Consider the following 26672-nt stretch of genomic DNA (forward strand, 5'->3'; position numbering starts at 1 on the left):
AGGGTTTTTGCCTCTACCGTCCTTTCAGGCAGTGAGTTCCAGACTCCCACCATCCTGTGGTTGAAAAAAATTCTCAAGTCCCCTCTAAACCTCCGACCAATTTCTTTAAATCTCTGCCCCCTGGTTATTGATCCCTCTGCTAGGGGAAATAGGTCCTTCCTATCTGCTCTATCCAGGCTCCTCATAATTTTATACACCTCAATTAGGTTTTCCCTCAGCCTTCTCTGTTCTAAAGAAAACAACCCCAGCCTATCATCTGATTATTCTCTTCAGATGTTGTTTGTGCACAGCCAAGCTTGGAATGTTGGAATCTGGAGACGTCTGTGGCACAATTACAAGTAACCACCTCCAGGAATGAACACACTCCCTAAGTTAAAGCCCCCGATTGCATTTGTATTTTACAACCCAAGTGACTTGACCTGCTCCAGATCGATTTGATCATTTGCTCCCTGTGCAAGTTCTATTCCCGTCGCCTACCTCTCGATGTCCATGTGAAATAAGATCATAAGAAATAGGAGCAAGAGTCGGCCATTTGGCCCCTCGAGCCTGCTCTGCCATTCAATAAGATCATGGCTGATCTGAGCTTGGCCTCAATTCCACTTTCCTGCCCGCTCCCCTTGACTCCCTTATCGTTCAAAAATCTGTCTATCTCCACCTTAAATATATTCAATGACCCAGCCTCCACAGCTCTCTGGGACAGAAAATTCCAAAGATTCCTGACCCTCTGAGAGAAGAAATTCTTCCTTACCTCCATTTTAAATGTGCGCTCCTTATTCTGAAACTATGCCCTAGTTCTAGATGGAGGGGAGGGCTTGAAAGCAGCTGGGAGACCTCATAGATGGGGAGCGCACACTGGATATGTAGAGCTAGCGGGGCGTGTTGGAGACACACAGGAGAGGATCTTGGAGTCATGGTGAAGATGATGCAATCTGGAAGACACAAAACTTTCGAGAGGGATCTTGGGGACACAGATTGGATGAGGATCATGTGGAAGTGGAGAGGGCCAGGAGGAACGTTGAGGAGATATTGCAGTTCGAACTGATTTGGGTCAGCTGCTCTCTTCCAGTTTTAAAGTGAAAGCTGACTCCTGTTTTGCTAAACTCACCATTAAGCTTCTGCTAGAGGCCAATAAAGTTAATTTCCAATTTCAATCCTTCTGATGAATTATTTAAGCTTTGCTGCTGAAGAAATTTAAACAAAACTCTGAGCGACCTCTTCAGGAATGATTTTCTCCAACTGTTTTGTAACTTTATACAGTGCAGAGGATTTTTAAAGAGAGATCTTTAGTATGAAAGAAGCTTTGTGTGCCCCAGAAATCAGTATCTTCATTGAGGGAATGTAATGAAAAGCACATGGTAGCTACTGGGGAACTACTGGGCATAAATGATTACAGCAGAGGGGGATGTGAGACTTCAGCTACCTTCAGTGAGTGTATGCCAGGGCAGCACTCATAAAACAGCACTGCATTTATAGAGTGGGTGCATTCTTACACATCCAATAAATGGTATATCTTGCCAAATTTGAAAGGCGAGGTTATTGCTGCATCTGTCCACAGTTTTCCAAACTTAATTCTTTTTGCCCCATTTTGTTTTCTGGCCCATAAACCATTCTGTAGAGGGTGGGTGTTGGTGGACTATGTGGCAGTGGGAGCTCATCACAGCTGATGCATTCAATGTAGAAATTGTGAAATATTGCAATTTAGAAGTAAGGAAGTACAAAGGAAGACTTGCATTTATATAGCACCTTTCACCACCACCACCGGACGACCCAAAGCGCTTTTCAGTCAATGAAATACTTTTTTGAAGCGTAGTCACTCTTGTAATGTGGGAAACGTGGTAGCCATTTTCCGCACAGCAAGCTCTCACACACAGCAATGTGGTAATGACCAGATAATCTGTTTTTAGTGATGTTGCTTGAGGGATAAATATCTTCCAGGACACTGGGGGAGAACTCCCCTGCTCTTTTTCGCCCATCTGAGAGCGCAGATGAGACCTCAGTTTAACGTCTCATTTGAAAGAGGGCACCTCCAACAGTGCAGCACTCCCTCAGTACTGCCCCTCCGACAGTGCAGTGCTCCCTCAGTACTGCCCTTCCGACAGTGCAGCGCTCCCTCAGTACTGCCCCTCTGATGGCATGGCACACCCTCAGTACTGCCCCTCCGACAGTGCGACACTCCCTCAGCACTGCATTGGAGTGTCAGCCTAGATTTATTGTGCTCAAGCCTCTGTGGAGTGGGACAGTAACAAGAGGGCACAAATTTAAGACAACCACGTAAAGAATTAAAGTGCAGCTAGAAAATAATTCTTTACCCAGAGATTGGTTGGAATTAGCACTTTCTGCTGTTGAGGCAGAGTCCATAAATGCTTTTAGCTTTAAAAGGAGGACTGTTCGCGGGTATGGGGAGTGAGTGGGAAAACACTCGTCATCTCATGGGAAAAAACACCAGTGCGGAATTGACGGGTTAATTGGCCTGTTGATGTGCTGTAACATTCTGAATGTTAACCAAGTGAGACCCTCCGTCTGACTGAGTAACACGTTACCAGAGCCCTGGTTGTTCTCATATTAACCTTTTTGACTGGATGCCCAGATTTTACGATTGGGTGGAAATAATGCCTTTCCCCCCAATGTCTGAATGAGACAAAATAAACTCAATATACAAAGTACAACACCCCCTGCCCCCACCACCCCCCCCCCCACCCCGAAGACTGAATCAATTCTCTGAAACTACTCAAAAGACATGGGCCAAACAGAATGGTTACTAATTTTTGTAACAAATTGCACTAGTGAGAAAAACTAGCGTAAAAGAACTTTGAAATTCCCTCCATGGCCTCGCCCCTTCCTATCTCTGTAATCTCCTCCAGCCCCAGAACCCCCCCCCCCCCCCGGAGATGTCTGCGCTCCTCTAATACTGCCCTCTTGAGCATCCCTGATTATAATCGCTCAACCATCGGTGGCCGTGCCTTCTGTTGCCTGGGCCCCAAGCTCTGGAATTCCCTAAACCTCTCCGCCTCTCTATCTCTCTTTCCTCCTTCAAGACACTCCTTAACCTACCTCCTTGGTCACCTGTACTAATTTCTCCTTATGCGGCTCGGTATCAATTTAAAAAATCTCATAATTTTCCTGTGAAGCATCTTGGGACGTTTCATTATGTTAAAGGCACTATATAAATACAAGTTGTTGTTGTTGAAATTTATTGCAAGCAAAATGCACTTTGCATTTCACAATCAAGTATCCTGCTTGGAGGATGGGATTATGCAGCAAATATGTATTGGTGGCATTTCATTCAAGTTGCTAAAACATAGAAAGCAGAGTGTAGGGATAGCTATTCAGATCGGAGAAAGGTACAAAGCAGTGTTCTACACGGATCAATGCTGGGACCATTATTGTTCATAATTTACATTCATGATTTGGACTTAAGAATAAGTAATCCAATATCAAAATTTGCAGATGATACCAAACAGTGCTGTATATTCCAAGTACAACGCCTTAAACATTCACTCCCTCCAGCACTGACACACCGTGGCTGCAATGTGTACCATCTACAAGATGCACTGCAGCAACTCGCCAAGGCTTTTTTGGCAAACCTGCGACCTCTACCACATAGAAAAACAAGGGCAGCGAGTGCATAGGAACACCACCTAGTTCCCCTCCAAGTCACACACCAACCTGACGTGGAAATATATCGCTGTTCCTTCATCGTCGCTGGGTCAAAATCCTGAAACTCTCTCCCTAACAGCACTATGGGAGTACCTTCACCACACAGACTGCAAAGGTTCAAGAAGGCACCTTCTCAAGGGCAATTAGGGATGGGAAACAAATGCCGGCCTTGTCAGCGACACTCACATTTTAGTCGGGAGCAGCAAAGGTAGTTGCAAAATTAGTTTGAGAACATCAGTAGACAACTGAATACTTGCTCTCTTGGTCTCGAATGCTCTCCTCCTCTGTCTACAATGCGTACCATCTACAAGATGCACTGCAGCAACTTGCCAAGGCTTCTTCGACAGCACCTCCCAAACCCACGACCTCTACCACCTAAAAGGACAAGGGCAGCAGGCGCGTGGGATCACCATCACCTCCAAGTTCTCATCCAAGTCACACACACCATCCTAACAGGTAATATCTGTAGGACATTGAGGGAAACCCGCACTTCCGGGTGTCCTATCCATAACGCCTCCCCTCCCCCGTCTCGGTAAAAGTGGGGGACAATATGTTCCACATGACTCAACTAGCAATGAGCCACAGAGACTGAGGCTGGGGACAATGGATGTTCCAAAATGCAACAGAAAACAGAGAATGGTCACAAAGCTCAGGAAATGTTCTTATAGTAAATACCGTTGGTCCAAATACTCCCATCAGCCCAGGAAAGCCAGATTCTCCAGGGTCCCCCTGAAATCAAGAAGAACACTTTGGTTAGCAAAGAAGAGCAAGGCCACATTAGTCACACAACATATGTGGGACGGGGGGGTGAAATTTGACATGGGTGAGGATGTAGAACAGGCGGTATTGCACTGGTCGCCCATTGTACCCTCCGCTCGATATTCAGTCCCACTGACTTCAGTAGAACTGAATATCGGACGTGTGGTACAACGGGCGACAGAAGCAATTCCGCCTGTTTTGCCTCCCCGCCCGTGCCCAATTTCACTCCCCCCATCTTCTACAGTGCATAGGAAGGAAATAGGAACAGGAGAAGGCATTCAGCCCCTCGAACCTGTTCCATCATTCAAAAGAAAGACTTGGATTTATATAGCGCCTTTCACAACCACCAGAAGTCTCAACGCGCTTTACAGCCAATTAAGTATTTTTGGAGTGTAGTCACTGTTGTAATGTAGGAAATGCAGCAGCCAATTTGCGCACAGCAAGATCCCACAAACAGCAATATAATAATGACCAGATAATCTGCTTTTGTTATGTTGGTTGTTGATTCAACTAGAACATGTATCTGTATCTTAACTCTACAGTGATTTGATCAGTTACTCTAAAGTAAGACTGGAGACAGGGAATACTTCAATATATAGTGACATCTGTTGCTGCATTTACAGTGCCTTGGATCAAGACTTCCTGTAATTCACACTTGCATTGAACAGGAATAGTAATAACATTGAGCTAACTGGTACTAGGTAGAAATGTACTTGTATCTGGAACTTACTTCAGCGTTTCTGTTCATATCACTCACTGTCACATGACTACACCTCTACGTGTCTGTTGATATGTATGAGAGCGAGTATTTGTGTTTTAGCCTTCAATCTATGATTTTTGTGGCAAATCCACAATTTAATCAAATGGTAAATAGATTTTTTTAGATTCAATGTCTTACTGGCTTGGTCCATGGTGTGATTCAGGGTGATGTTAGGGTCGTCTCCCCGATAATAAATTCTTATATCAGACCAAACATGCTGTTGTGAACAAAACACCATTAAGAACATAAGAAATAGGAGGTGGAGTAGGCTATTCGGCCCCTCGAGCCTGCTCCGCCATTCAATAAAATCATGGCTGATCTACTTCAACTCCGCTATCCCCATACCCCTTGATTCCCCTGGTGTCCAAAAATCTATCCATCTCTGTCTTGAATATACTCAAAGACTGATCGTAAAATACACGCAGAAATAACCGATTTAAGATCAGATCAGATTTGGATATTAATTAATGGAGTAAATTGTGTGACATTTACTCCATGGCATCTACATCATACGACACTGAGAAATTTTCAGTGCATTGTGATAAATTATTTATTATTTATTAACTCGCACCAAGTCCTGCTCACTCATCACCCCTGTGCTCACTGACCTACATTGGCTGCCGGTTAAGCAACGCCTCCATTTCAAAATTCTCATCCTTGTTTTCAAACCCCTCCACGGCCTCACCCCTCCCTATCTCTGTAATCTCCTTCAGCCTCACAAGGCTGAGTAGACTGATAGATTGAGTAGTCTGGGTCTTTACTCGTTGGAGTTCAGAAGGATGAGGGGTGATCTTATAGAAATATTTAAAATAATGAAAGGGATAGACAAGATAGAGGCAGAGAAGTTGTTTCCACTGGTCGGGGAGACTAGAACTAGGGGGCATGGCCTCAAAATACGGGGGAACCAATTTAAAACCGAGTTGAGAAGGAATTTCTTCTCCCAGAGGGTTGTGAATCTGTGGAATTCTCTGCCCAAGGAAGCAGTTGAGGCTAGCTCATTGAATGTATTCAAATCACAGATTGATAGATTTTTAACCAATAAGGGAATTAAGGGTTATGGGGAGCAGGCGGGTAAGTGGAGCTGAGTCCACGGCCAGATCAGCCATGATCTTGTTGAATGGCGGAGCAGGCTTGAGGGGCTAGATGGCCTACTCCTGTTCCTAATTCTTATGTTCTTATGTAACTCCTGTCTCCCCCCCGCCACCCCACCCCCGCCCTGAGATATCTGCTCTCTTGAGCAACCCTGAATAATCGCTCAACCATTGGTGACCATGCCTTCTGTGGCCTAGGCCCTAAGCTCTGGAACTCCCTCACTAAACTTCTCCACCTCTCTACCTCTCTTTCCACTTTTAAGACGCGCCTTAAAACCTACCTCTTTGACCAGGCTACCCTAATTTCTCCTTATGCGGCTTGGTGTCAAATGATTTGTCTACTAATACTCTCGTGAGGCATCTTGGGATGTTTTAGTATGTTAAAGGCGCTATGCAAGTTGTTGATATCAACAGGATTCCCACATTGAAGCATTGTACAACACTTATTGACTGACCTCCTCTTTATAGAAAACAATGGGAAAATATTACCAATACAAGTTGTAATCCCCAGGAAGGGTGCACTGCAGAAAAGTAGCAATTTTTCAGTTACTTTCATGCTTTGATTCATTTCATGGGAGGAACTAGGGCTAATTTTACGAAACTGACAGGAGATCTGGGAACAAGTGCGTTTAATAATCTGCGGCTTCATTCAGCAATGTGCAGGCATTCCCTGTTGTTCGGTTGCGAATGACTGAAATGTTGCATGAGGTATTTACATCATTTGCATGGTGTTTTACACCCACTGTCACAGTCGGCGGAAAATCCTGGCCAAATGGAAGAAATTCCAAGAGTTGTGCCGGGAAACTGCTGTAACCCCAGTGCAAAATCCTAGCTATGATCTGAGCAAGGCGCTGAATGAACCTTATGTTTCTCTGCTAACCTAGGTCACTATTGTGCAACTTTAAGCAGCAGTGGATGGCAACAGAGTACAGATACTTGAGAAGATAGACTGGAGAAGCTGAGATTGTTCTCCTTGGAGCAGAGAAGGTTGAGAGGAGATTTGATAGAGGAGTTCAAAATCATGAGGGGTCTGGACAGAGTAGATAGAGAGAAAGTGTTCCCATTGGTGGAAGGGTCGATAACCAGAGGACACAGATTTAAGGTGATTGGCAAAAGAACCAAAGGCGACATGAGGAAAAATCTTTTTTACACAGTGAGTGGTTAGGATCTGGAATGCACTGCCTGAAAGGGTAGTGCAGACAGAGTCAATCATGGCTTCCAATAGGGATAAGTACCTGAAGGAAAAAAATCTGTAGGGCTACGGGGAAAGGGCAGGAGAGTGGGGGTGGGAGGATGCTCCAGTTGAGTTCATCAAAAAAAAGACTTGCATTTCTGTAGCGCCTTTTACAACCACCGGATGTCTCAATGTGCTTTACAGCCAATGAAGTACTTTTTGAAGTGTAGTCACTGTTGTAATGTAGGAAACATGGCAGCCAATTTGTGCACAGTAAGCTCCCACAAACAGCAATGTGATAATGACCAGATAATTTGTTGTTTAGTGATGTTGATTGAGGGATAAATATTGGCCAGGACCCCGGGGATATTTGCCCTGCTCTTCTTTGAAATCGTGCCATGGGATCTTTTAGGTCCACCTAAGAGAGCAGATGGGGCCTTGGTTTAATGTCTCATCTGAAAGACGGCACTTCCGACAGTGCAGCGTTCCCTTGGTACTGTACTAGTTTTTTGTGCTCAATCTCTGGAGTGGGATTTGGACCCATGACCTTCTGACTCAGAGACAAGAGTGTTACCCACTGAGGCAGGTTTGACACACAAATCAAGCAGTACATCATCTGTTACAGCTAATGATCAGATAATTTTGAAATAAAAATAGTACCTTCAGTGTTTTTCTACCTAATCCAAAACTAGTTCTTCGTAATTATTTTTAGACAACGCCCTAAACGATGGCGAAGCCCTTGTCAATTCTCTGATCATATTTGCCAGAATACTTAGCTGAACATGGCTGACAGAAGCAGTTAATATCAACTCGTCAAAATACAGCTCGGGAAAGAAGCGTGTCACTGACCGGTTGACCTTTGGATCCCGGATCTCCTCTTTTCCCAGGCAGACCTGCCCCTCCTTCTGTTCCTTTTATTCCCGGGGGTCCCGCCTGGCCCCGCAATCCTCTCTCTCCCTGTGACAATCACAATGGATAAAGAAACATGGATTTACTGACGCTGGTTACAGACCGCGAAGAACTGACTGTACTTTACAATGCGTCTGTTACAGCATCTGACTTACCGCTGTTTTAAACTGAACACCAAGTGACCTGCAAAGCTCGGGTGTTCAGTATTCTTTAAAATGAACAAGGGAAGACTGGTAAACAGACTACTGCAACAATAATTCGCTTGCAGACAGAAAAGATTCAAATAAATGGTTTCAAACAAATATGTAGGGAACAATTACTTTTAAACAGAGTCGTTCCCCCAATAGGCTGTGGATGCTTGCGGGTGGGTGGGGGGATCAATTGAAATTTTCAAGACGGAGATCGATAGATTTTTGTTAGGTCAGGGCATCAAGGGATATGCAACAAAGGCAGGAAAATGGAGTTGAGGTACAGATCAGCCACAATGTGATTGAATTGCAGGCTCAAGGGGAGGAATAACCTCCTCCTGTTCCTATGAGCACCTAGACTGATCAGTAACCTTTTGAAATTAAAAAAAAAATTAATTCACTGGATGTGGGCGTCGCTGGCAAGGCCTGCATTTATTGCCCATCCCTAATTACCCTTGAGAAGGTGGTAGTGGTGAGCCGCCGATTTCAGAGGGCAGTTAAGAGTCAACCACATTGAGGTCACATATAGGCTAGAGGCAGATTTCCTTCCCTAAAAGGGCATTAGTGAACCAAATGGGTTTTTACGACAATCTGGTAGTTTTGTGATTTATTTAATTAACTGAATTTAAATTCTCCAGCTGCCGTGGTGGGATTTGAACTCATGTCTCTGGATCATTAGTCCAGGTCTCTGGATTACTAGTCCAGTAACATGACCACTGAGCTACCGTACCCTTACCGTACCGTTCTTTTGTTCCACCATTTCTCCATTGGTTTCAGTCCATCTAATTGCTAGAGTTTTATCTCATTTGTGAAAGTGAGGGATGATGATACGGAATTATGGATAAAGACATTGTGGCACTAACTGGGCCAAATCCAAGCACCCCAGACCATGCAATGGATAGTCAGGCCATGGTTTTGGCCTTTCCGAGTGTAATGTATGCACCTGTGAGTATGCTCACAGGTTTGCAGAGCTGTTGCGAGAGGTAGGCATCATCACCACCGGCAAACACATTTTAATTTGATTTAAGTTTCCTTTAAAAGTTTTATTTGGAAATTTGTGGGTTCGAGTGCCCTTGCCAAAAGGGGGCACTTGATTTAATGTTTCTACTTTAAAATAGTTGTCGAGCTGTTGCATTGTGAGTGGCTTAGCCAGTCACGTGATGTTCACTGGATTCAATAAAACCCCAGTCAATTGGGTCTAGGTCATCCACGATACAGTATGCAGTTGTGAGCCTAGTGAATGAACTGGTAATGTGTAGTGTGATTGTTCAACCTTTGTTAATAAACCAACTAGTTCTTAATAGCAATGTGTTATTATGAATTCTTAAGCAAAGATCCCATGAAGCAAATACATTACATCGAGATTGAAAGACTCCACGTATGAAAGCTCTCAATAATAACATAAGAACATAAGAAATAGGAGCAGGAGTAGGCCACCTGGCCCCTCGAGCCTGTTCTGCCATTTAATAAGATCATGGCTGATCTGATCATGGACTCAGCTCCACTTCCCTGCCCACTCCCCATAACCCTTTATTCCCTTATTGCTCAAAAATCTGTCTATCTCTGCCTTAAATACATTCAATGACCCAGCCTCCACAGCTCTCTGAGACAGAGAATTCCATAGATTTACAACCTGCTAAGAAGAAATTCCTCCTCATCTCAGTTTTAAATGGGCGGCCCCTTATTCTGAGACGATGTTCCCTAGTTTTAGTTTCCCCTATGTGGAAATATCCTCTCTGCATCCACCTTGTCGAGTCCCCTCATTATCTTGTATGTTTCGATAAGATCACCTCTCATTCTTCTGAACTCCAATGTGTATAGGTCCAACCTACTCAATCTACCTTCATAAGTCAACCCCCTCATCTCCGGAATCAACCTAGTGAATCTTCTCTGAACAGCCGCAATGCAAGTATATCCTTCCTTAAATATGGAGACCAAAACCTACACTGGGCTACAGCACAGATAATTGACAAGGGTTGGCTCCTCAAGCACTATTCTGTCCCAAATGTCAGTGTTTCTACACCAATACTATTTGATCCAATTTAACAGCAGAGATTTACAGAGCATCACACTTGGAGATGTTATGGGAGAGAATCAACCTGCGTGTATTCTGATCACTGCAAGGAGAATTAGCTCTCGAAAGAAGTAAAGAGAGATGGCTGTTTGATCTGCAGCACAGTGACAGTTAGTTTTAACTTTTGATCATGTTCCTTCTTTGATTCCAACCAAAGGGTCACTCTGGCTTCAGCAATGGGAACATTTAGCGATGCCTCAAGGCATGTTCAGTGCGCAATTCCATAATAATGACATATTGCACCGCTCTGTGTGACCACAGGGTATGTGGCATAAAGATGAAACAAAATATGCGTCATGAGGACTCTTGGCGATTTATTTGTTATCAGTCAAAGCCGCAAAAAATAATTAATTTGCAATTTGTTCAACAGATGGAGAGAGATGTGTGGTTTTAACATCTTTTGTTGTGAAATGACAATCAACCACATCAGATACACCATGGAGTTCATGATAAACAGAACATTGGGGCCGATTGCACTCTGGAACACACAGCCGGCAGTGATTAGAACTCTCTGTTGGACTCTTCAGATTGTGCTCCTCAGATTTGGCTAATCTTACATTTCTCACAGCACAGGTACCGATACACAGCGTGTACGGATAGAAAGGGTACGATTACAAAAACAGAAAATGCTGGAAACCCTCAGCGGAAAGAACTGGCAAGTTGATGTTTTGGATATGGACCCTGGATCAGAACTGGAAGACATTACACATGAACGGCATTCAAAAAGAACAGGGAAGGGAGAGGGAAAAAAACCCACAACCACATGGAAGCATGAAAAAATGGCAAAGCTACCATGTTGGGAGGCCTTAAAATCTCTCCCCCAAGTCTTTCCTACTACACTTCTCAAACCTGACCAGTTGTATCACTCTGATACAGCACAGACCATGGACAGACGTGACAAAGACCTGCTTTTACGGCTCGGTACCAAAACAGGCAGTGCAGTTAAAGACTGAAAGACTTGGATTTATACAGTGCCTTTCATGACCACTGGACGTCTCAAAACGCTTTACAGCCAATTAAGTACTTTTGGAGTGTCATCATCATCATAGGCAGTCCCTTGGAATCGAGGACGACTTGCTTCCACTCCTGAAGTAAGTTCTTTGGTGGCTGAACAGTCCAATACAAGAGCCACAGACTCTGTCATAGGTGGGACAGACAGTCGTTGAGGGAAGGGGAGGGTGGGACTGGTTTGCCGCACGCTCTTTCCGCTGCCTGCGCTTGATTTATGCATGCTCTTGGCGTTGAGACTCGAGGTGCTCAGTGCCTTCTCGGATGTACTTCCTCCACTTAGGGCGGTCTTTGGCCAGGGACTCCCAGGGGATGTTGCACTTTATCAGGGAGGCTTTGAGGGTGTCCTTGTAGTGTTTCCGCTGCCCACCTTTGGCTCATTTGCCGTGAAGGAGCTCCAAGTAGAGCATTTGCTTTGCGAGTCTCGTGTCTGGCATGCGAACTATGTGGCCTGCCCAGCGGAGCTGATCGAGTGTGGTCAGTGCTTCAATGCTGGGGATGTTAGCCTGGACGAGGACGCTGATGTTGGTGCGCCTGTCCTCCCAGGGGATTTGTAGGATCTTGTGGAGACAACGTTGATGATATTTCTCCAGCAACTTGAGGTGTCTACTGTACATGGTAGTGCAGTCACTGTTATAATGTGGGAAACGTGGCAACCAATTTTGCACACAGCAAACTCCCACAAACAGCAATGTGATAATGATCAGATAATCTGTTTTTGTTATGTTGATTGAGGGACACTGGGGATAACTCCCCGGCTCTTCTTCGGATTAGTGCCATGGGATCTTTTACGTTCACCTGAGGGGGCAGACGGGGTTTTGGTTTAACGTCTCATCCGAAAGACGGCATCTCCAACAGTGCAGCACTCCCTCAGCACTGCACTTTGTGCTCAAGTCCCTGGAGTGGGGCCCACAACCATCTGACTCAGGGGCGAGTGCACTACCCACGGAGTCATATCTGACACACAAATTAACAGGATGACTGCTTCTGAAGGGGCTAAAGGCCCACCACCCTGCAGTCTGGTTGTGCATCTAAGTACTGCAGTCGACCTTTGGATTGGCAGTGCAGCCTGTTAGACTGAGGCAAGCATGGTCTTTGTAAGGTTGCAATATTTGCTTGGTACATTATTCAATTTATTTCATCATTTATTTTCAACAATTGTGTCTGCAGATCATTTCGAACAGAGTGCCTTTAATCCATGCTATTTTTCCAACTCATTTTGCTTACCCAATTTTGGAAGAAGGTTAAATATTCTTTTGGCAGGTTGAAGTGCCTGGATAATTGCTGCCTGTCATGAGCATATGTTCAGCTTTAGATTCTAATTGACAGATTTGCCCGAAGGGGTAGGATTTTATGAAATGGTTGGAAGCTGGCAGAGGAGGTCTCATAAATACAAAACAATCTTTCACACGCACCAATAAACATTAATTAAGGGGTAACTGTTTTTTTTGCAGAAGCTTAATTGAGAAGGTATATCAATTTTTTAGATTCATTTTTCCCAAACTTGAGAGGCTGGAGTTTTTGGCTGATCTGGAAAATTGTGACAGGTTTATTGGGTTATGAAATAAATTGATTCCAAATTTTGAAGAAATGTTTAAGTTAGATCATGTCCATGAGAAAGTGTGAATTAGAAAGAGGTCATGGACAGACATATTACCGCAGTGAACTGAAGACTACCAGATGCCATTAACAGCATCAGTAGGAAGCTGACTCAACCAGGAGGAGGCGCTAACTACTAACTCACAAGGGGTTCGAGTCCTTTCAGCTCTTAAAAACCTGTAGTAACTGTGTTAACCCATCCCTTTAACCCATCCTAATTTGACTATAATTAGGACCTCAAGGAATTGTTGAGCAATGGACCAGGTGGTACAATATATAAGAACATAAGAATTAGGAGCAGGAGTAGGACATTTGGCCCCTCGAGCCTGCTTGGCCATTTAATAAGATCATGGCTGATCTTCTACCTCAACTCCACTTTCCTGCACTGTCCCCATATCCTTTAATATCCAAATATCTATCGATCTCTGTCTTGAATATACTCAATGCAAAGTATAAATGCTGCCAGGAGACCTAAAATGGTTTGGCTCCAAGCAATTTAGCAATTTTTAGAGACTAAATCAATCACGTAACCTTTTAATGGACATAGTTGGCTTGGCCCTGGGAATGGGCGGGGGAGTGGGACTGGCTGAAGTGCTCTTGCAGAGAGCTGGCACGGGCTCAATGGGCCAAATGGCCTCCTTCTGTGCTGTAACCATCCTATGATTTATATAGGACTTGGGGACGTCCCATAGCATTCCACAGCCAATGACGTGCTGTTGAAGTGTAATCTCTGTTGTTATCTAGGCAAACATCCTAGGTTGGGGCCATAAAAAGGAGCGGCGTGGATGCCTCGGGAGCAATGTGGAGGCCCAGACCTGTGTGAGAACACCAGCGGCAGGTCAGGACCTCCTGCATGAGAACACCAGCGGCAGGTCGGGGCCATAAAAGGGATGGCAAGTGGCCTCGGGAGCAGCGTGGAGGCATGCCACTCCAAGGAACAGCGCGAGCTGGTGCAGGAGGGCGACGGCAGCGAAAAGTGACGTCATCCAGGTCGGTGATTGGAGCGTGGGCAGATACAGCAGGAGCGGCGAGATCGGGGCGAAGGAGCAGCGAGAGACTGTAGAGGGACGTGATTGGGGCCCAGGAGAAGTGTGAGTTCAGGGCCAGGAGCCCAGGGGCAGCACAGGCCAGCCCACACTACGATATGTGTGCGCATTAGGTCCATGCAGCAGAGCAGGTCTCCAGTCTTCTTGGATAACCCTTGCCACTGGACCAAGACCGAGCTCTGTCAAGCCCGTGTGGTGGCTGGTGTGCAACGGCCACCACACGTTAAAAAAAATCCACGCACAGGCATCTTCCACCCTTCAGGATGTAGTTCAGGACCTAGAATATTAGGTCCTTCATTGAAACACCTGTGAACGAATCTCTTATTGGCGTGAAAGCAAGTCATCCTTGATTCGAGGGACTGCCTGCCTGAGCAAACATGGCAGCCAATTTTCACACAGCAAAGTCTGACAAACAGCCTTGGTTTAATGTTTCATTGAAGCAGCACGTTCCGCACTGAGGTATCAGCCTAGGTTATATGCTTAAATCGGTAGTGGGGCTTGAACCCACAATGTTCTTACTCAGAGTGCTGCCACTGAGCCCAGATGAGACTTGAAAAAGTAGAAAGTTACAATGGCTTTCAAAGCATCATTGGCAATATGCAATATACGGTAATATCTTACATAAGAAACTAACTCCCGGTAGAATGAGAATTCACTCCCGAGTATTACTGTTTGCTTCACTTGAGTGACACACTTTTTCAGTTGTTAGTGAGACCATGCTCCATCCCTGTATTGTGTGGACAGATCACCTGTGAAGAACTACCTTCGTCTTTCCAGTCGTCGAGTTGCTGTACATGACTGCTTCAGGCCACCGAGTTGTGACCCAGGAAGCCTCGAACCTGCTCACCTTAAAGCCAGGGGGTCCCTGAGATCCAGGCAGTCCTGGCACTCCAACACGGCCGCGCGCTCCGGAGGCACCGATCAATCCTACACCCCCGTCATCTCCCTGTTCTCCCTATGGCATGAGGGAAAGTAACATGTTAACAAGCCTCAAGAGAAACCAACTCTCGCCTGTTCATCCTAAAACTGCTGCTGTGATTCTTAATCCGCAAGGTGTGATAATTCACTGCAGTGAAAATAAGACTCAGACCAACAAATGTATAAAGGCTCTCTCGCAGGGATATAGGGTGCGGACCCGTGTTCATTTCATGTCAAAATTTTGCACACCTCGATCAGATCGTCTCTGTTCTAATGAAAACATGATCAGTTTCTCTAGTCTCTCAATACTAAAGCCTCTCAGCCTCTGTGTAATGTTAGTAAATCTCTCCTGCACCCCCTTCTCAACCTTGACATCCTTCCTAAAGCAGGGCCCCTGCTTGTAAAACTGTAGGAGCTGATATGCTTCTTATTTTGACAGCTTTATAAACTTGCCTCCTGAATACGATTTCGAGTAGCCAGGGTTAAAAAGGAAGCCTGCTCTCTTCATTAGATGTAAATTAGAAGACAACAGACAGTCACGTTGTAGAAAAATGAAATTCCTTTCGATCAGGAATTAGGATTAAGGTGCTCTGATAGTGGGGCTGCATGCTAAACTTCTCAATCAATGCAGCTTTGGCAGAAAGATACATCATGTACGGAAAAAGAGTGTGAGAAACGCACTACCAGTATTCCACGACCAAGATGTAAGCACTGTTAGCATTTTAGTTGCTTGACTGTTTCAAAGGAAATACCTTTACATCAAAGAGGTTCCATGGGACCAATAACCCCATCCTGGCTACTGGTCTTTGGTCCCGACAAGGATTATATGGCTCTGTGGATGCTCGTGTATTCTCGGTGTAATGTCTTATACTGAGTGATTCATTTTGTGCAAGAAACAGCTGTCTTTGCCCAAAGGAACTGTTGCCTTTCATAAAAATTGCAAAAAAGGGCAGCTTTTAGAATATTGATCCCTTCAGGGACTGGTCCCATGGCCAAGAAATGTATCGTGCCCATTTTGTGGCGGGGGCGGGGGGCGGGGGGGATACCGGATCCGGGAAATGTTGGGGTCAATTGGGGGTACGGTCTGGGGATTGGATCGGGCGAGCAGGAAGCAGCGGCGATCAGGAGGTGGGGATTAAATGCGGGGTCTCCTAATCCTCCTGGCTTCACATTCAGGTAAGTAAAAGTAAAAAAAAAAGTCTAGTTTCTGAGTGTGTGGGCTGCCTGAAGGCAAATCAATCTTGCAGATGTTTAATGTATGCACCTGTGAGTATGCTCACAGGTTTGTAGAGCTGTTGCCTATGCTTTTAAAGCCCCCCAAAAAAAAAACCAAAAAAGGGCAGTTGAAAAGTGTCTGGAGTGTCCCCCAGATCGGGGGGCACTTGAACTAATGTTTATTTTTTGTCCCCAAAAGAGTTGTAGAGCTGTTGCCATCGCGGCCTTCCGCGAGAGGTGGGCGCCGGAGGGACTGGAGTGCATCATCACACCCGGCAACCACATTTTAATTCGATTTGAAGTCTAAATGTTACTTTGTTTAATTTGCCAGTTTTAGTGCCCACCCCCCACCCGCCCTTTTAGCCAGGGGGCACTTGTATAATTTGTGTTTCAGTGCCCTCAAAAAACCCCAAAAAAAACAAGGGGGCACTTGAAAAGTTTTTGGAGTATGCCCCCCCTTTAATCAGGGAGCACTTGATTACTGATTGCAACTAAAATAGTTGTCGAGCTGTTGCTGCTCGCGGTCTTCCGCGAGAGGTGGGCACTGGAAGGACTCGAGTGCATCATCACCCCCGGCAACCAAATTTTAATTTGATTTTAAATGTATAAAGTTTAATTTGTTTCTTGTGCTGGTTTTTAGTGTCCCCCCCCCGCCCTTTTAGCCAGGGGGCACTTGTATAATTTGTGTTTTTAGTGCCCTCAAAAGCCTCCCCCCCAAAAATAAGGGGGCACTTGTTTGAAAGTATTTGGTGTCCCCCCCCCACTTTAATTAGGGGGGCACTTGATTTAATGTTTTATTTTGTTCACAACAAAGGAAATGTAGAGCTGTTGCATTGTGAGTGGCTTAGCAGTCACGTGATGTTCACAAGACTCAACAACACCCCAGTCATAGAAACTTAGAAATTTACAGCAAAGAAGGAGGCCATTCCGGCCCATCGTGTTTGTGTCGGCCGACAAAGAGCCACACGGCCCTCGGTCAGCAGCCCTAAAGGTTACATATAAACTTATGAACAACGACGGAAAGGCAAAGAGCACCCAGCCCAATCAATCCGCCTCACCACAACTGCGGCACCCCTTATACAAAACATTTTACACTCCACCCCAACCGGAGCCATGTGATCTCCTGGGAGAGGCAAAAACCAGATAAAAACCCAGGCCAATTTAGGGAGAAAAAATCTGGGAAAATTCCTCTCCGACCCATCCAGGCGATCGACACAAGTCCAGGAGATCACCCTGGCCGTCTTCTATTCCCTGCAGTACTTATCATTATATCTGCGCCATCCAACAGATGGTCATCCAGTCTAATCCCAATTATCAGCTCTAGATCCGTAACCCTGCAGGTTACTGCACTTTAAGTGCCCATCCAACCATCTCTTAAAAGTGGTGAGGGTTTCTGCATCCACCACTCTTCCAGACAGTGAATTCCAGAACCCCACAAACCTCTGTGTAAAGAAGCACCCCCTCAAATCCCCTCTAAACCTTCCACCAACCACCTTAAAACTATGCCCTCTCATAATAGACCCCTCCAACAATGGAAATAGACCCTTACTATTCACTATGTCCAGGCCCCTCAATATTTTGTACACCTCAATGAGGTCTCCTCTCAACCTCCTCTGTTCCAATGAGAACAAACCCAGCCTATCCAATCTGTCCTCATGACTAAGATCCTCCATTCCAGGCAGCATCACAGTAAATCTCCTCTGCACCCTCTCTAGTGCAATCACATCCTTCCTATAATACGGCAACCAGAACTGCACGTAATACTTCAGCTGTGGCCTAACCAAAGTATTATACAATTTAAGCATAACCTCCCTGCTCTTATATTCTATGCCTAGGCCAATAAAGGCAAGCATTCCGTATGTCTTCTTAACCACCTTATCCACCTGGCCTGCTACTTTCAGGGATCTGGGGACAAGCACTCCAAGATCCTTTTGTTCATCTACACTATTAAGTGACCCACCACTTAATGTGTATACCCTTTCCTTATTAGCCCTCCCAAAGTGCATCACCTCACACTTCTCTGAATTAAATTCCATTTGCCACTGCCCTGCCCATCTGACCAGTAGATTGATATCATAGAAACATAGAAAGTAGGTTCAGAAATAGGCCATTTGGCCCTTCGAGCATGCATTACCATTCAATATGATCATGGCTGATCATGCAACTTCAGTACCCCGTTCCTGCTGTCTCTCCATACCCCTTGATCCCTTTAGCTGTAAGGGCCATATCGAACTACCCCTTGAATATATCTAACGAACTGGCCTCAACAACTTTCTGTACAGAGAATTCCACAGGTGCACAATTCTCTGAGTGAAGAAGTTTCTCATCTCAGTCCTAAATGACTTACCTCTTATCCTTAGACTGTGACCTCTGATTCTGGACTTCCCCAACATCGGGAACATTCTTCCTGCATCTAACCTGTCCAATCCCGTCAGAATTTTATTTGTTTCTATGAGATCCCCTCTCATCCTTCTAAATTCCAATGAATAGAAGCTTAGTCGATCCAGTTTTTCTTCATATGTCAGTCCTGCCATCCCGGGAATCAGTCTGGTGAACCTTCGTTGCACTCCCTCAATAGCAAGAATGTCCTTCCTCAGATTAGGAGACCACAACTGCACACAATACTCAAGGTATGGTGTCACCAAGGCCCTGTACAACTGCAGTAAGACCTCCCTGCTCCTATACTCAAATCCCCTCACTATGAAGGCCAGCATGCCATTTGCCTTCTTTACTGCCTGCTGTACCTGCATGCCTACCTTCAATGACTGATGTACCATGACACCCAGGTCTCGTTGCACCTCCCCTTTTCCTAATCTGTCACCATTCAGATAATAATCTGCCTTCCTGTTTTTGCAACCAAAGTGGATAACCTCACATTTATCCACATTATACTGCATCTGCCATGCATTTGCCCATTCACCTGACCTGTCCAAGTCCTCCTGCAGCCTCTGAGCATCCTCCTCGCAGCTCACACTGCCACCCAGCTTAGTGCCATCTGCAAACTTGGAGATATTACATTCAATTCCTTCGTCTAAATCATTAATGTATATTGTAAATAGCTGGGGTCCCAGCACTGAACCCTGCGGCACCCCACCAGTCACTGCCTGCCATTCTGAAAAGGAACCGTTTATTCCTACTCTTTGCTTCCTGTCTGCCAACCAGTTCTCTAGCCATGTCAATATATTACCACCAATATCATGTGCCTTAATTTTGCACACTAATCTCTTGTGTGGGACCTTATCAAAAGCCTTTCGAAAGTCCAAATACACCACATCCACTGGTTCTCCCTTATTCACTCTACTAGTTACATCCTCAAAACATTCCACAAGATTTGACAAGCATGATTTCTTTTTCATAAATCAATGCTGACTTGGACCGATCCTGTCACTGCTTTCCAAATGTGCTGTTATTTCATCTTTAATAATTGATTCCCATATTTTCTCCACTACCGATGTCAGGCTAACCCGTCTATATTTCCGTGTTTTGTCTCTCCCTCCTTTTTTAAAAAGTGCGGTTACATTAGCTACCCTCCAATCCATAGGAACTGAACCAGAATCTATAGAATGTTGGAAAATGACTACCAATGCATCCAATATTTCTAGGGCCACTTCCTTAAGTACTCTGGGATGCAGACTATCAGGCCCTGGGGATTTATCGGCCTTCAGTCCATTCAATTTCCCTAACACCATTTCCTGACTAATAAGGATTTCCCTCAGTTCCCCCTTCTCGCTAGACCCTCGGTCCCCTAGTATTTTCGGAAGGTTAATCGTGTCTTCCTTAGTGAAGACAGAACCAAAGTATGTGTTCAATTGGTCTGCCATTTCCTTGTTTCCCATTATGAATTCACCTGATTCTGACTGCAAGGAACCTACATTAGTCTTCACTATTTTTTTTCTTTTCACATATCTATAGAAGCTTTTGCAGTCAGTTTTTATGTTCCCTGCAAGCTTACTCTCATACTCTATTTTCCCCCTCCCAGTTAAACCCTTAGTCCTCCTCTGCTGAATTCTAAATTTCTCCCAGTCCTCAGGTTTGCTGTTTTTCCTGGCCAATTTATATGCCTCTTCCTTGGATTTAACACTTTCCCTAATTTCCCTTGTTAGCCACGGTTGAGCCACCTTCCCTTTTTTATTCTTACGTCACACAGGAATGTACAATTGTTGAAGTTCATCCATGTGATATTTAAATGTCTGCCATTGCCTATTCACCATCAACCCTTTAAGTATCATTCTCCAGTCTATCCTAGCCAATTCACGTCTCATACTGTCGAAGTTTCCTTTCTTTAAGTTCAGGACCCTAGTTTCCGAATTAACTGTGTCACTCTCCATCTTAATAAAGAATTCTACCATGTTATGGTCACTCTTCCCCATGGGGCCCTGCACGACCAGATTGCTAATTAATCCTCTCTCGTTACACAAGACCCAGTCTAGGATGGCCTGCTCTCTAGTTGGTTCCTCGACATATTGGTCTAGAAAACCATCCCTTATACACTCCAGGAAATCCTCCTCCGCAGTATTAGCCCAATCAATATGCAGATTAAAGTCACCCATGATAACTGCTGTACCCTTATTGCATGCGTTCCTAATTTCCTGTTTGATGGCATTCCCAACTTCCCTACTACTGTTTGGTGGTCTGTACACAACTCCCACTAATGTTTTCTGCCCTTTGGTGTTTCGCAGCTCTATCCATATAGATTTCACATCATCCACGCTAATGTCCTTCCTTACTATTGCGTTAATCTCCTCTTTAACCAGTAATGCTACCCCACCTCCTTTTCCTTCCTGTCTGTCCTTCCTGAATATTGAATACCCCTGGATGTTGAGTTCCGGGCCTTGGTTACCTTGGAGCCATGTCTCCGTAATCCCAATTTCATTATATCCATTAACAGCTATCTGCGCAGTCAATTCATCCATCTTATTACGGATGCTCCTCGCATTGAGACTCAGAGCCTTCAGGCTTGTTTTTTTAACGCTCTTTGTCCTTTTAGAATTATGTTGTAATGTGGCCCTTTTTGATTTTTGCCCTTGATTTCTCTGCCCTCCACTCTTGCTTTTCTCCTTCCTACCTTTTGCTTCTGCCCCCTTTTTACTTCCCTCTGCCTCCCTGCATAGATTTCCACCCCCCTGCCTTGTTAGTTTAAACCCTCCCCAACAGCACTGGCAAACACTCCGCTTAGGACATCGGTTCTGGTCCTGCTCAGGTGCAGATTTCCCGGTTTGTACTGGTCCCACCTCCCCCAGAACCGGTTCCAAAGTCCTAGGAATTTGAATCCTTCCCCCTTGCACCACTCCTCAAGCCACGTATTTAGCTGAGCTATCCTGCAATTCCTACTCTGACTAGCACATGGCACTGGTAGCAATCTTGAGATTACTACCTTTGAGGTCCTACTTTTTAATTTAACTCCTAGCTCCCTAAATTCAGCTTGTAGGACCTCATCCCATTTTTTACCTATATCGTTGGTACCTATATGCATCACAACAGCTGGCTATTCACCCTCCCCCTCCTGAATGCACTGCAGCTGTTCCGAGACATCCTTGACCCTTGCACCAGGGAGGCAACATACCATCTTGGGGTCTCGTTTGCGGTTGCAGAAACGCCCATCTATTCCCCTTACAATAGAATCCCCTGCAGCCCATGACTTTCCTCTGCATTATTAACCACACAGCCAATTTTAGTGTCAACTGCAAACTTCTTAATCATGTTCCCTATATTCAAATCTAAATCGTTGATATATACCACAAAAAGCAAGGGTCCCAGTACTGAGCCCTGCAGAACCCCACTGGAAACATCCTTCCAGTCACAAAAACATCCATCAATTATTACCCTTTGCTTCCTACCTCCAAGTCAATTTTGGATCCAACTTGCCACTTTGCCCTGTATCCCATGGGCTTTAACCTTCATGACCAGTCTACCATGTGGGACCTTATTAAAAGCTTTGCTAAAGTCCATATGTACTACATCGTACGCCCTACCCTCATGGTTACCTCCTCAAAAAATTCAATCAGGTTAGTCAGACACGATCTTCCCTTAACAAATCCGTGTTGACTGTCCCTAATTAATCCTTGCCTTTCCAAATGCAGATTTATCCTGTCTTTCAGGATTTTTTCCAGTAATTTTCCCACCACTGAGGTTAGGTTGACAGGCCTGTAATTACTCAGCCTATCCCTTTCTCCCTTCTTAAACAAGGGTACTACATTAGCATCCTCCAATCCTTCGGCACCATGCCCAAATCCAAAGAGGACTGGAAAATGATGATCAGGGCCTCTGCTATTTTCTCTTTTACTTCGCTCAACAGCCTGGGATGCATTTCATCCGGGCCTGGGGACTTATCTACTTTTAAAGCTGCTAAACCCATTAATACTTCCTCTCTCTCTATATTTATTTCATCCAGAATATCACACTCTTCCTCGATAGCATTATCTGCATTGCCCCTTTCCTTTGTGAAAACAGATGCAAAGTATTCGTTAAGAACCCTCCCAACATCTTCTGCCTCCACACAAAGATTACCCTCATGGTCTCTAATAAGCCCTACCCTTTCTTTAGTTACCCTCTTACTCTTAATATATTTAAAGTCAGTTGGGTCTAGCTCATCCACGATGAGGTATGCAGTTGTGAGCTTGGTGGATGGACTGGTAATGTGTAGTGTGATTGTTAAATCTTTGTTAATAAACTAACTAGTTCTTAATAGCAATGTGTTGCTATGAATTCTTAAGCAAAGAACCCATTAAGCAAATACATTACAAAATGAGACCTCAAACAGGCGCTAGGTCCCTTATTTACATATGCAACGGGTCTAACGTCTGCTTCAGGTGTGGGTAAAGGACACCTATTTTTTCCTTTCCCAACATGGCAGGCTGGAGCACCTCCGGGGATTATGTGCGCAGGCCTCTTGCCCGCCATATTGGCTCAGTAGGCCATTTAGCACCTAAAAAATGGGACTAATTCCTCGGACCATCTCTCTCATAAATATCACGCAGTCTAGTATTTTGCCTATGTGTCTTTGCTATTGTATACCACTTTATTTGTAATTATATCTCAGAACAGCAGTTTACATATATAAAGAAAGCACAATAGCATCCTATACTTGCCTCTGCCCTCAATTGTGGCTAATTGCTAGATCCGGGCTAAGCAAACTGGAATAGAGTGGAGGCAAAGGATACAGATTTTGGTTTGCTGGAGACTTGTTTATGGATAGTGACATTGGCACGGGGGGAGGTGGGGGGCGGGGGCAGGGGTTATTAATTGAACTATTGGGAAGCTAGCCTTTACTTTTAAATTGGAAAAAAAGTTAATGAACAGCGATTTATTAAATTGCAATGATTAGATTGATGGACTGTATATTTAGCAATCGCAGTGTTGTATGTAAAGAACAGAACATGTAAGAACATAAGAAATAGGAGCAGGAATAGGCCATAAGGCTGCTCGAGCCTGCTCTACCATTCAATAAGATCATGGCTGATCTGATCTTGGCCTCAACTCCACTTTCCTCCCTGTTCCCTATAACCCTTGACTCCCCTATAGTCAAGAATCTGTCTATCTCAGCCTTGAATATAATCAATGACTCAGCTGCCATAGCTCTCTGAGGTAGAGAATTCCAAAGACTCGCGACCCACTGAGAGAAGAAATTTCTGCTCATCTCTGTCTTAAATGGGCGACCCCTTATTCTGAAACTTTGCCCCCTAGTTCTAGATTCCCCCACGAGGGGAACATCCTCTCTACATCTACCCTGTCAAACCCCCTCAGAATCTTATATGTTTCAATGAGATCACCTCTCATTTTTCTAAATTCCATTGAGTGCAGGTCCAACCTGCTCAACCTTTTCTCATAAGACAATCCCTTCAACCAAGGAATCAACCTCGTGAACTTTCTCTGAACTGTCTCCAACGCAAGTATATCCCTCCTTAAATACGAAAACTTGTGGCACATTTAATTATAGTGCTGTGCAATATTACTGCTGGGGACAGAGATTCAGTCAGGGATGATTAACTTAAATGATTGTCCCACAGATGCTTTCATCACTTTATCAGAAGGCCCTTCTTACCTGGATTCCTGGTTTGCCATTGAGTCCGGGAAATCCGTCCAACCCTGGAGCACCTTCTTGACCTTGTCGGCCAACAACACCCCTTGGACCTGGGGGCCCAACAGGACCCTGAGGATTAAACACAAAACATGATATGAGTTAAGCTTTAAAACATGATATGAGTTAAGCTTTAAAATATTCTGAATTACAACTGTGTTAGAATGTATCGTGCGTAATATTCATCTTTGTTCCGATAGAAATGACAGTAAAATATTACACTATTGAGGGTACGGTAGCATAGTGGTTATGTTACTGGACTAGTAATCCAGAGGCCTGGAGTAATGATCCGGAGATGTGAGTTCAAATCCTACCACGGCAGCTGGGGGAATTTAAATTCAATTAATTAAATACATCTGGAAAGAAACAAGTATCAGTAACGGTGGCCATGAAACTACCAGACTGTTGTAAAAACCCATCTGGTTCACTCATGTCCTTCAGGGAAGGAAATCTGCTGTCCTTACCCGGTCTGGCCTATGTGTGACTCCAAACACACAACAATGTGGCTGACTCTTAACTGTCCTTTGAAATGGTTACTCAGTTGTACTAAACCGCTACGACAAAGTCAGCACCGTGTGGGAGTACATGCACCACATGGACTGCGGTGGCTCACCACCACCTTGAGGGCAATTAGGGATGGGCAACAAATGCCAGCCTTGCCAGCGAAGCCCACATCCCGTGAACGAATAAATAAAAAAGATATATTTATATTTGCAGTTGTACAGCCTTGTATAGTCAGGTCGTCAGGATATCTCAAAGCCCCACTGTAATCAATTAAATAGTGTTGAAGTGCAGTTAGTGTTGTTAAGCTGCTAAATTGATGAATCAAAGTAGATGCGCAGTAAAAACACTTACTGGTGGGCCTTGGCTGCCTTGCATACCTCGGAAACCGTTTTTTCCTTTTCGCCCCTGAACAAAAAAGAAAGGGTTAACAGAACCCCGCTAGCTTTATGGTGTTAGTGGAGCAATAGAACGTAGCACCAACACACTTTAACATTTGTTTCCCCTGAAGTTCGGGACACATAAGAGTGGCCATCGGTGCCAAGGCTTCCTGGGCTGGATTTTCCGATGGAGGATTTTTCAGGCGGTAATGGCGGCGAGGCAGTAAAGTTTGCGGCGGGACAGAGTTTGCGTCAGCAGCCATAAAACTTAGCAGCTGGGCCCAGAGTGTGGAGCGGAACGCTAAGGGAGGCCTTCCACATCTCCTTTGGGGCGCTAGGCTGGCTGAGCAACTGGAAATCCCCAGCGTAAGAGCAGGCCTTGGAGCGCCCCAACAGAGGCTCCCATGGAAAAAAGAATTGCTACAAAACACACAAAAAAACACATTAGGATAAATCGCTAAAATAAAAACAAAACAATCAAACTTACCTCATACATTAATTACTTCACTCACCGTTGTCGGGACAGCTCGGCGGTCCCACCACGGAGCACTAGAGGGTCAGCACCAAACCAAAATCAAAGCGCAGTCAAAATTGGGCTAACCAAACTGGAAGCAATACGGTGAGGAGGATTTCCCGGAGTGCATAAGGGATGGTTTTCTAGACCAATATGTCGAGGAACCAACTAGGGGGGAGGCCATCTTAGACTGGGTGTTGTGTAATGAGAGAGGATTAATTAGCAATCTCGTTGTGCGAGGCCCCTTGGGGAAGAGTGACCATAATATGGTGGAGTTCTACATTAGGATGGAGAATGAAACAGTTAATTCAGAGACCATGGTCCAGAACTTAAAGAAGGGTAACTTTGAAGGTATGAGGCGTGAATTGGCTAGGATAGATTGGCGAATGATACTTAAGGGGTTGACTGTGGATGGGCAATGGCAGACATTTAGACACCGCATGGATAAACTACAACAATTGTACATTCCTGTCTGGCGTAAAAATAAAAAAGGGAAGGTGGCTGAACCATGGCTATCAAGGGAAATCAGGGATAGTATTAAAGCCAAGGAAGTGGCATACAAATTGGCCAGAAATAGCAGCGAAGCCCGGTGACTGGGAGAAATTTAGAACTCAGCAGAGGAGGACAAAGGGTTTGATTAGGGCAGGGAAAATGGAGTACGAGAAGAAGCTTGCAGGGAACATTAAGACGGATTGCAAAAGTTTCTATAGATATGTAAAGAGGAAAAGGTTAGTAAAGACAAACGTAGGTCCCATGCAGTCAGAATCAGGGGAAGTCATAACGAGGAACAAAGAAATGGCAG

The 26672-nt window shown here is 44.8% G+C and overlaps 1 protein-coding gene across 1 annotated transcript in view; it reads right to left on the reverse strand.

Annotated features, from left to right (window-relative positions):
• col27a1b (collagen, type XXVII, alpha 1b) overlaps nt 1-26672 on the reverse strand; it is a 740056-nt gene that overhangs the window by 25897 nt on the left and 687487 nt on the right. Inside the window, exons 46-50 of the mRNA XM_070863596.1 lie at nt 25331-25384; nt 24440-24547; nt 15113-15220; nt 8291-8398; nt 4333-4386 (exon numbers count right to left, since the gene is read on the reverse strand). Of these exons, the coding sequence (XP_070719697.1) occupies nt 4333-4386; nt 8291-8398; nt 15113-15220; nt 24440-24547; nt 25331-25384 (432 nt within the window). The remainder of the gene's footprint in view (nt 1-4332; nt 4387-8290; nt 8399-15112; nt 15221-24439; nt 24548-25330; nt 25385-26672) is intronic.

The sequence above is a fragment of the Pristiophorus japonicus genome, chromosome 20 (genome assembly GCF_044704955.1).
Source record: "Pristiophorus japonicus isolate sPriJap1 chromosome 20, sPriJap1.hap1, whole genome shotgun sequence".
Taxonomy (NCBI): Eukaryota; Metazoa; Chordata; class Chondrichthyes; family Pristiophoridae; genus Pristiophorus; species Pristiophorus japonicus.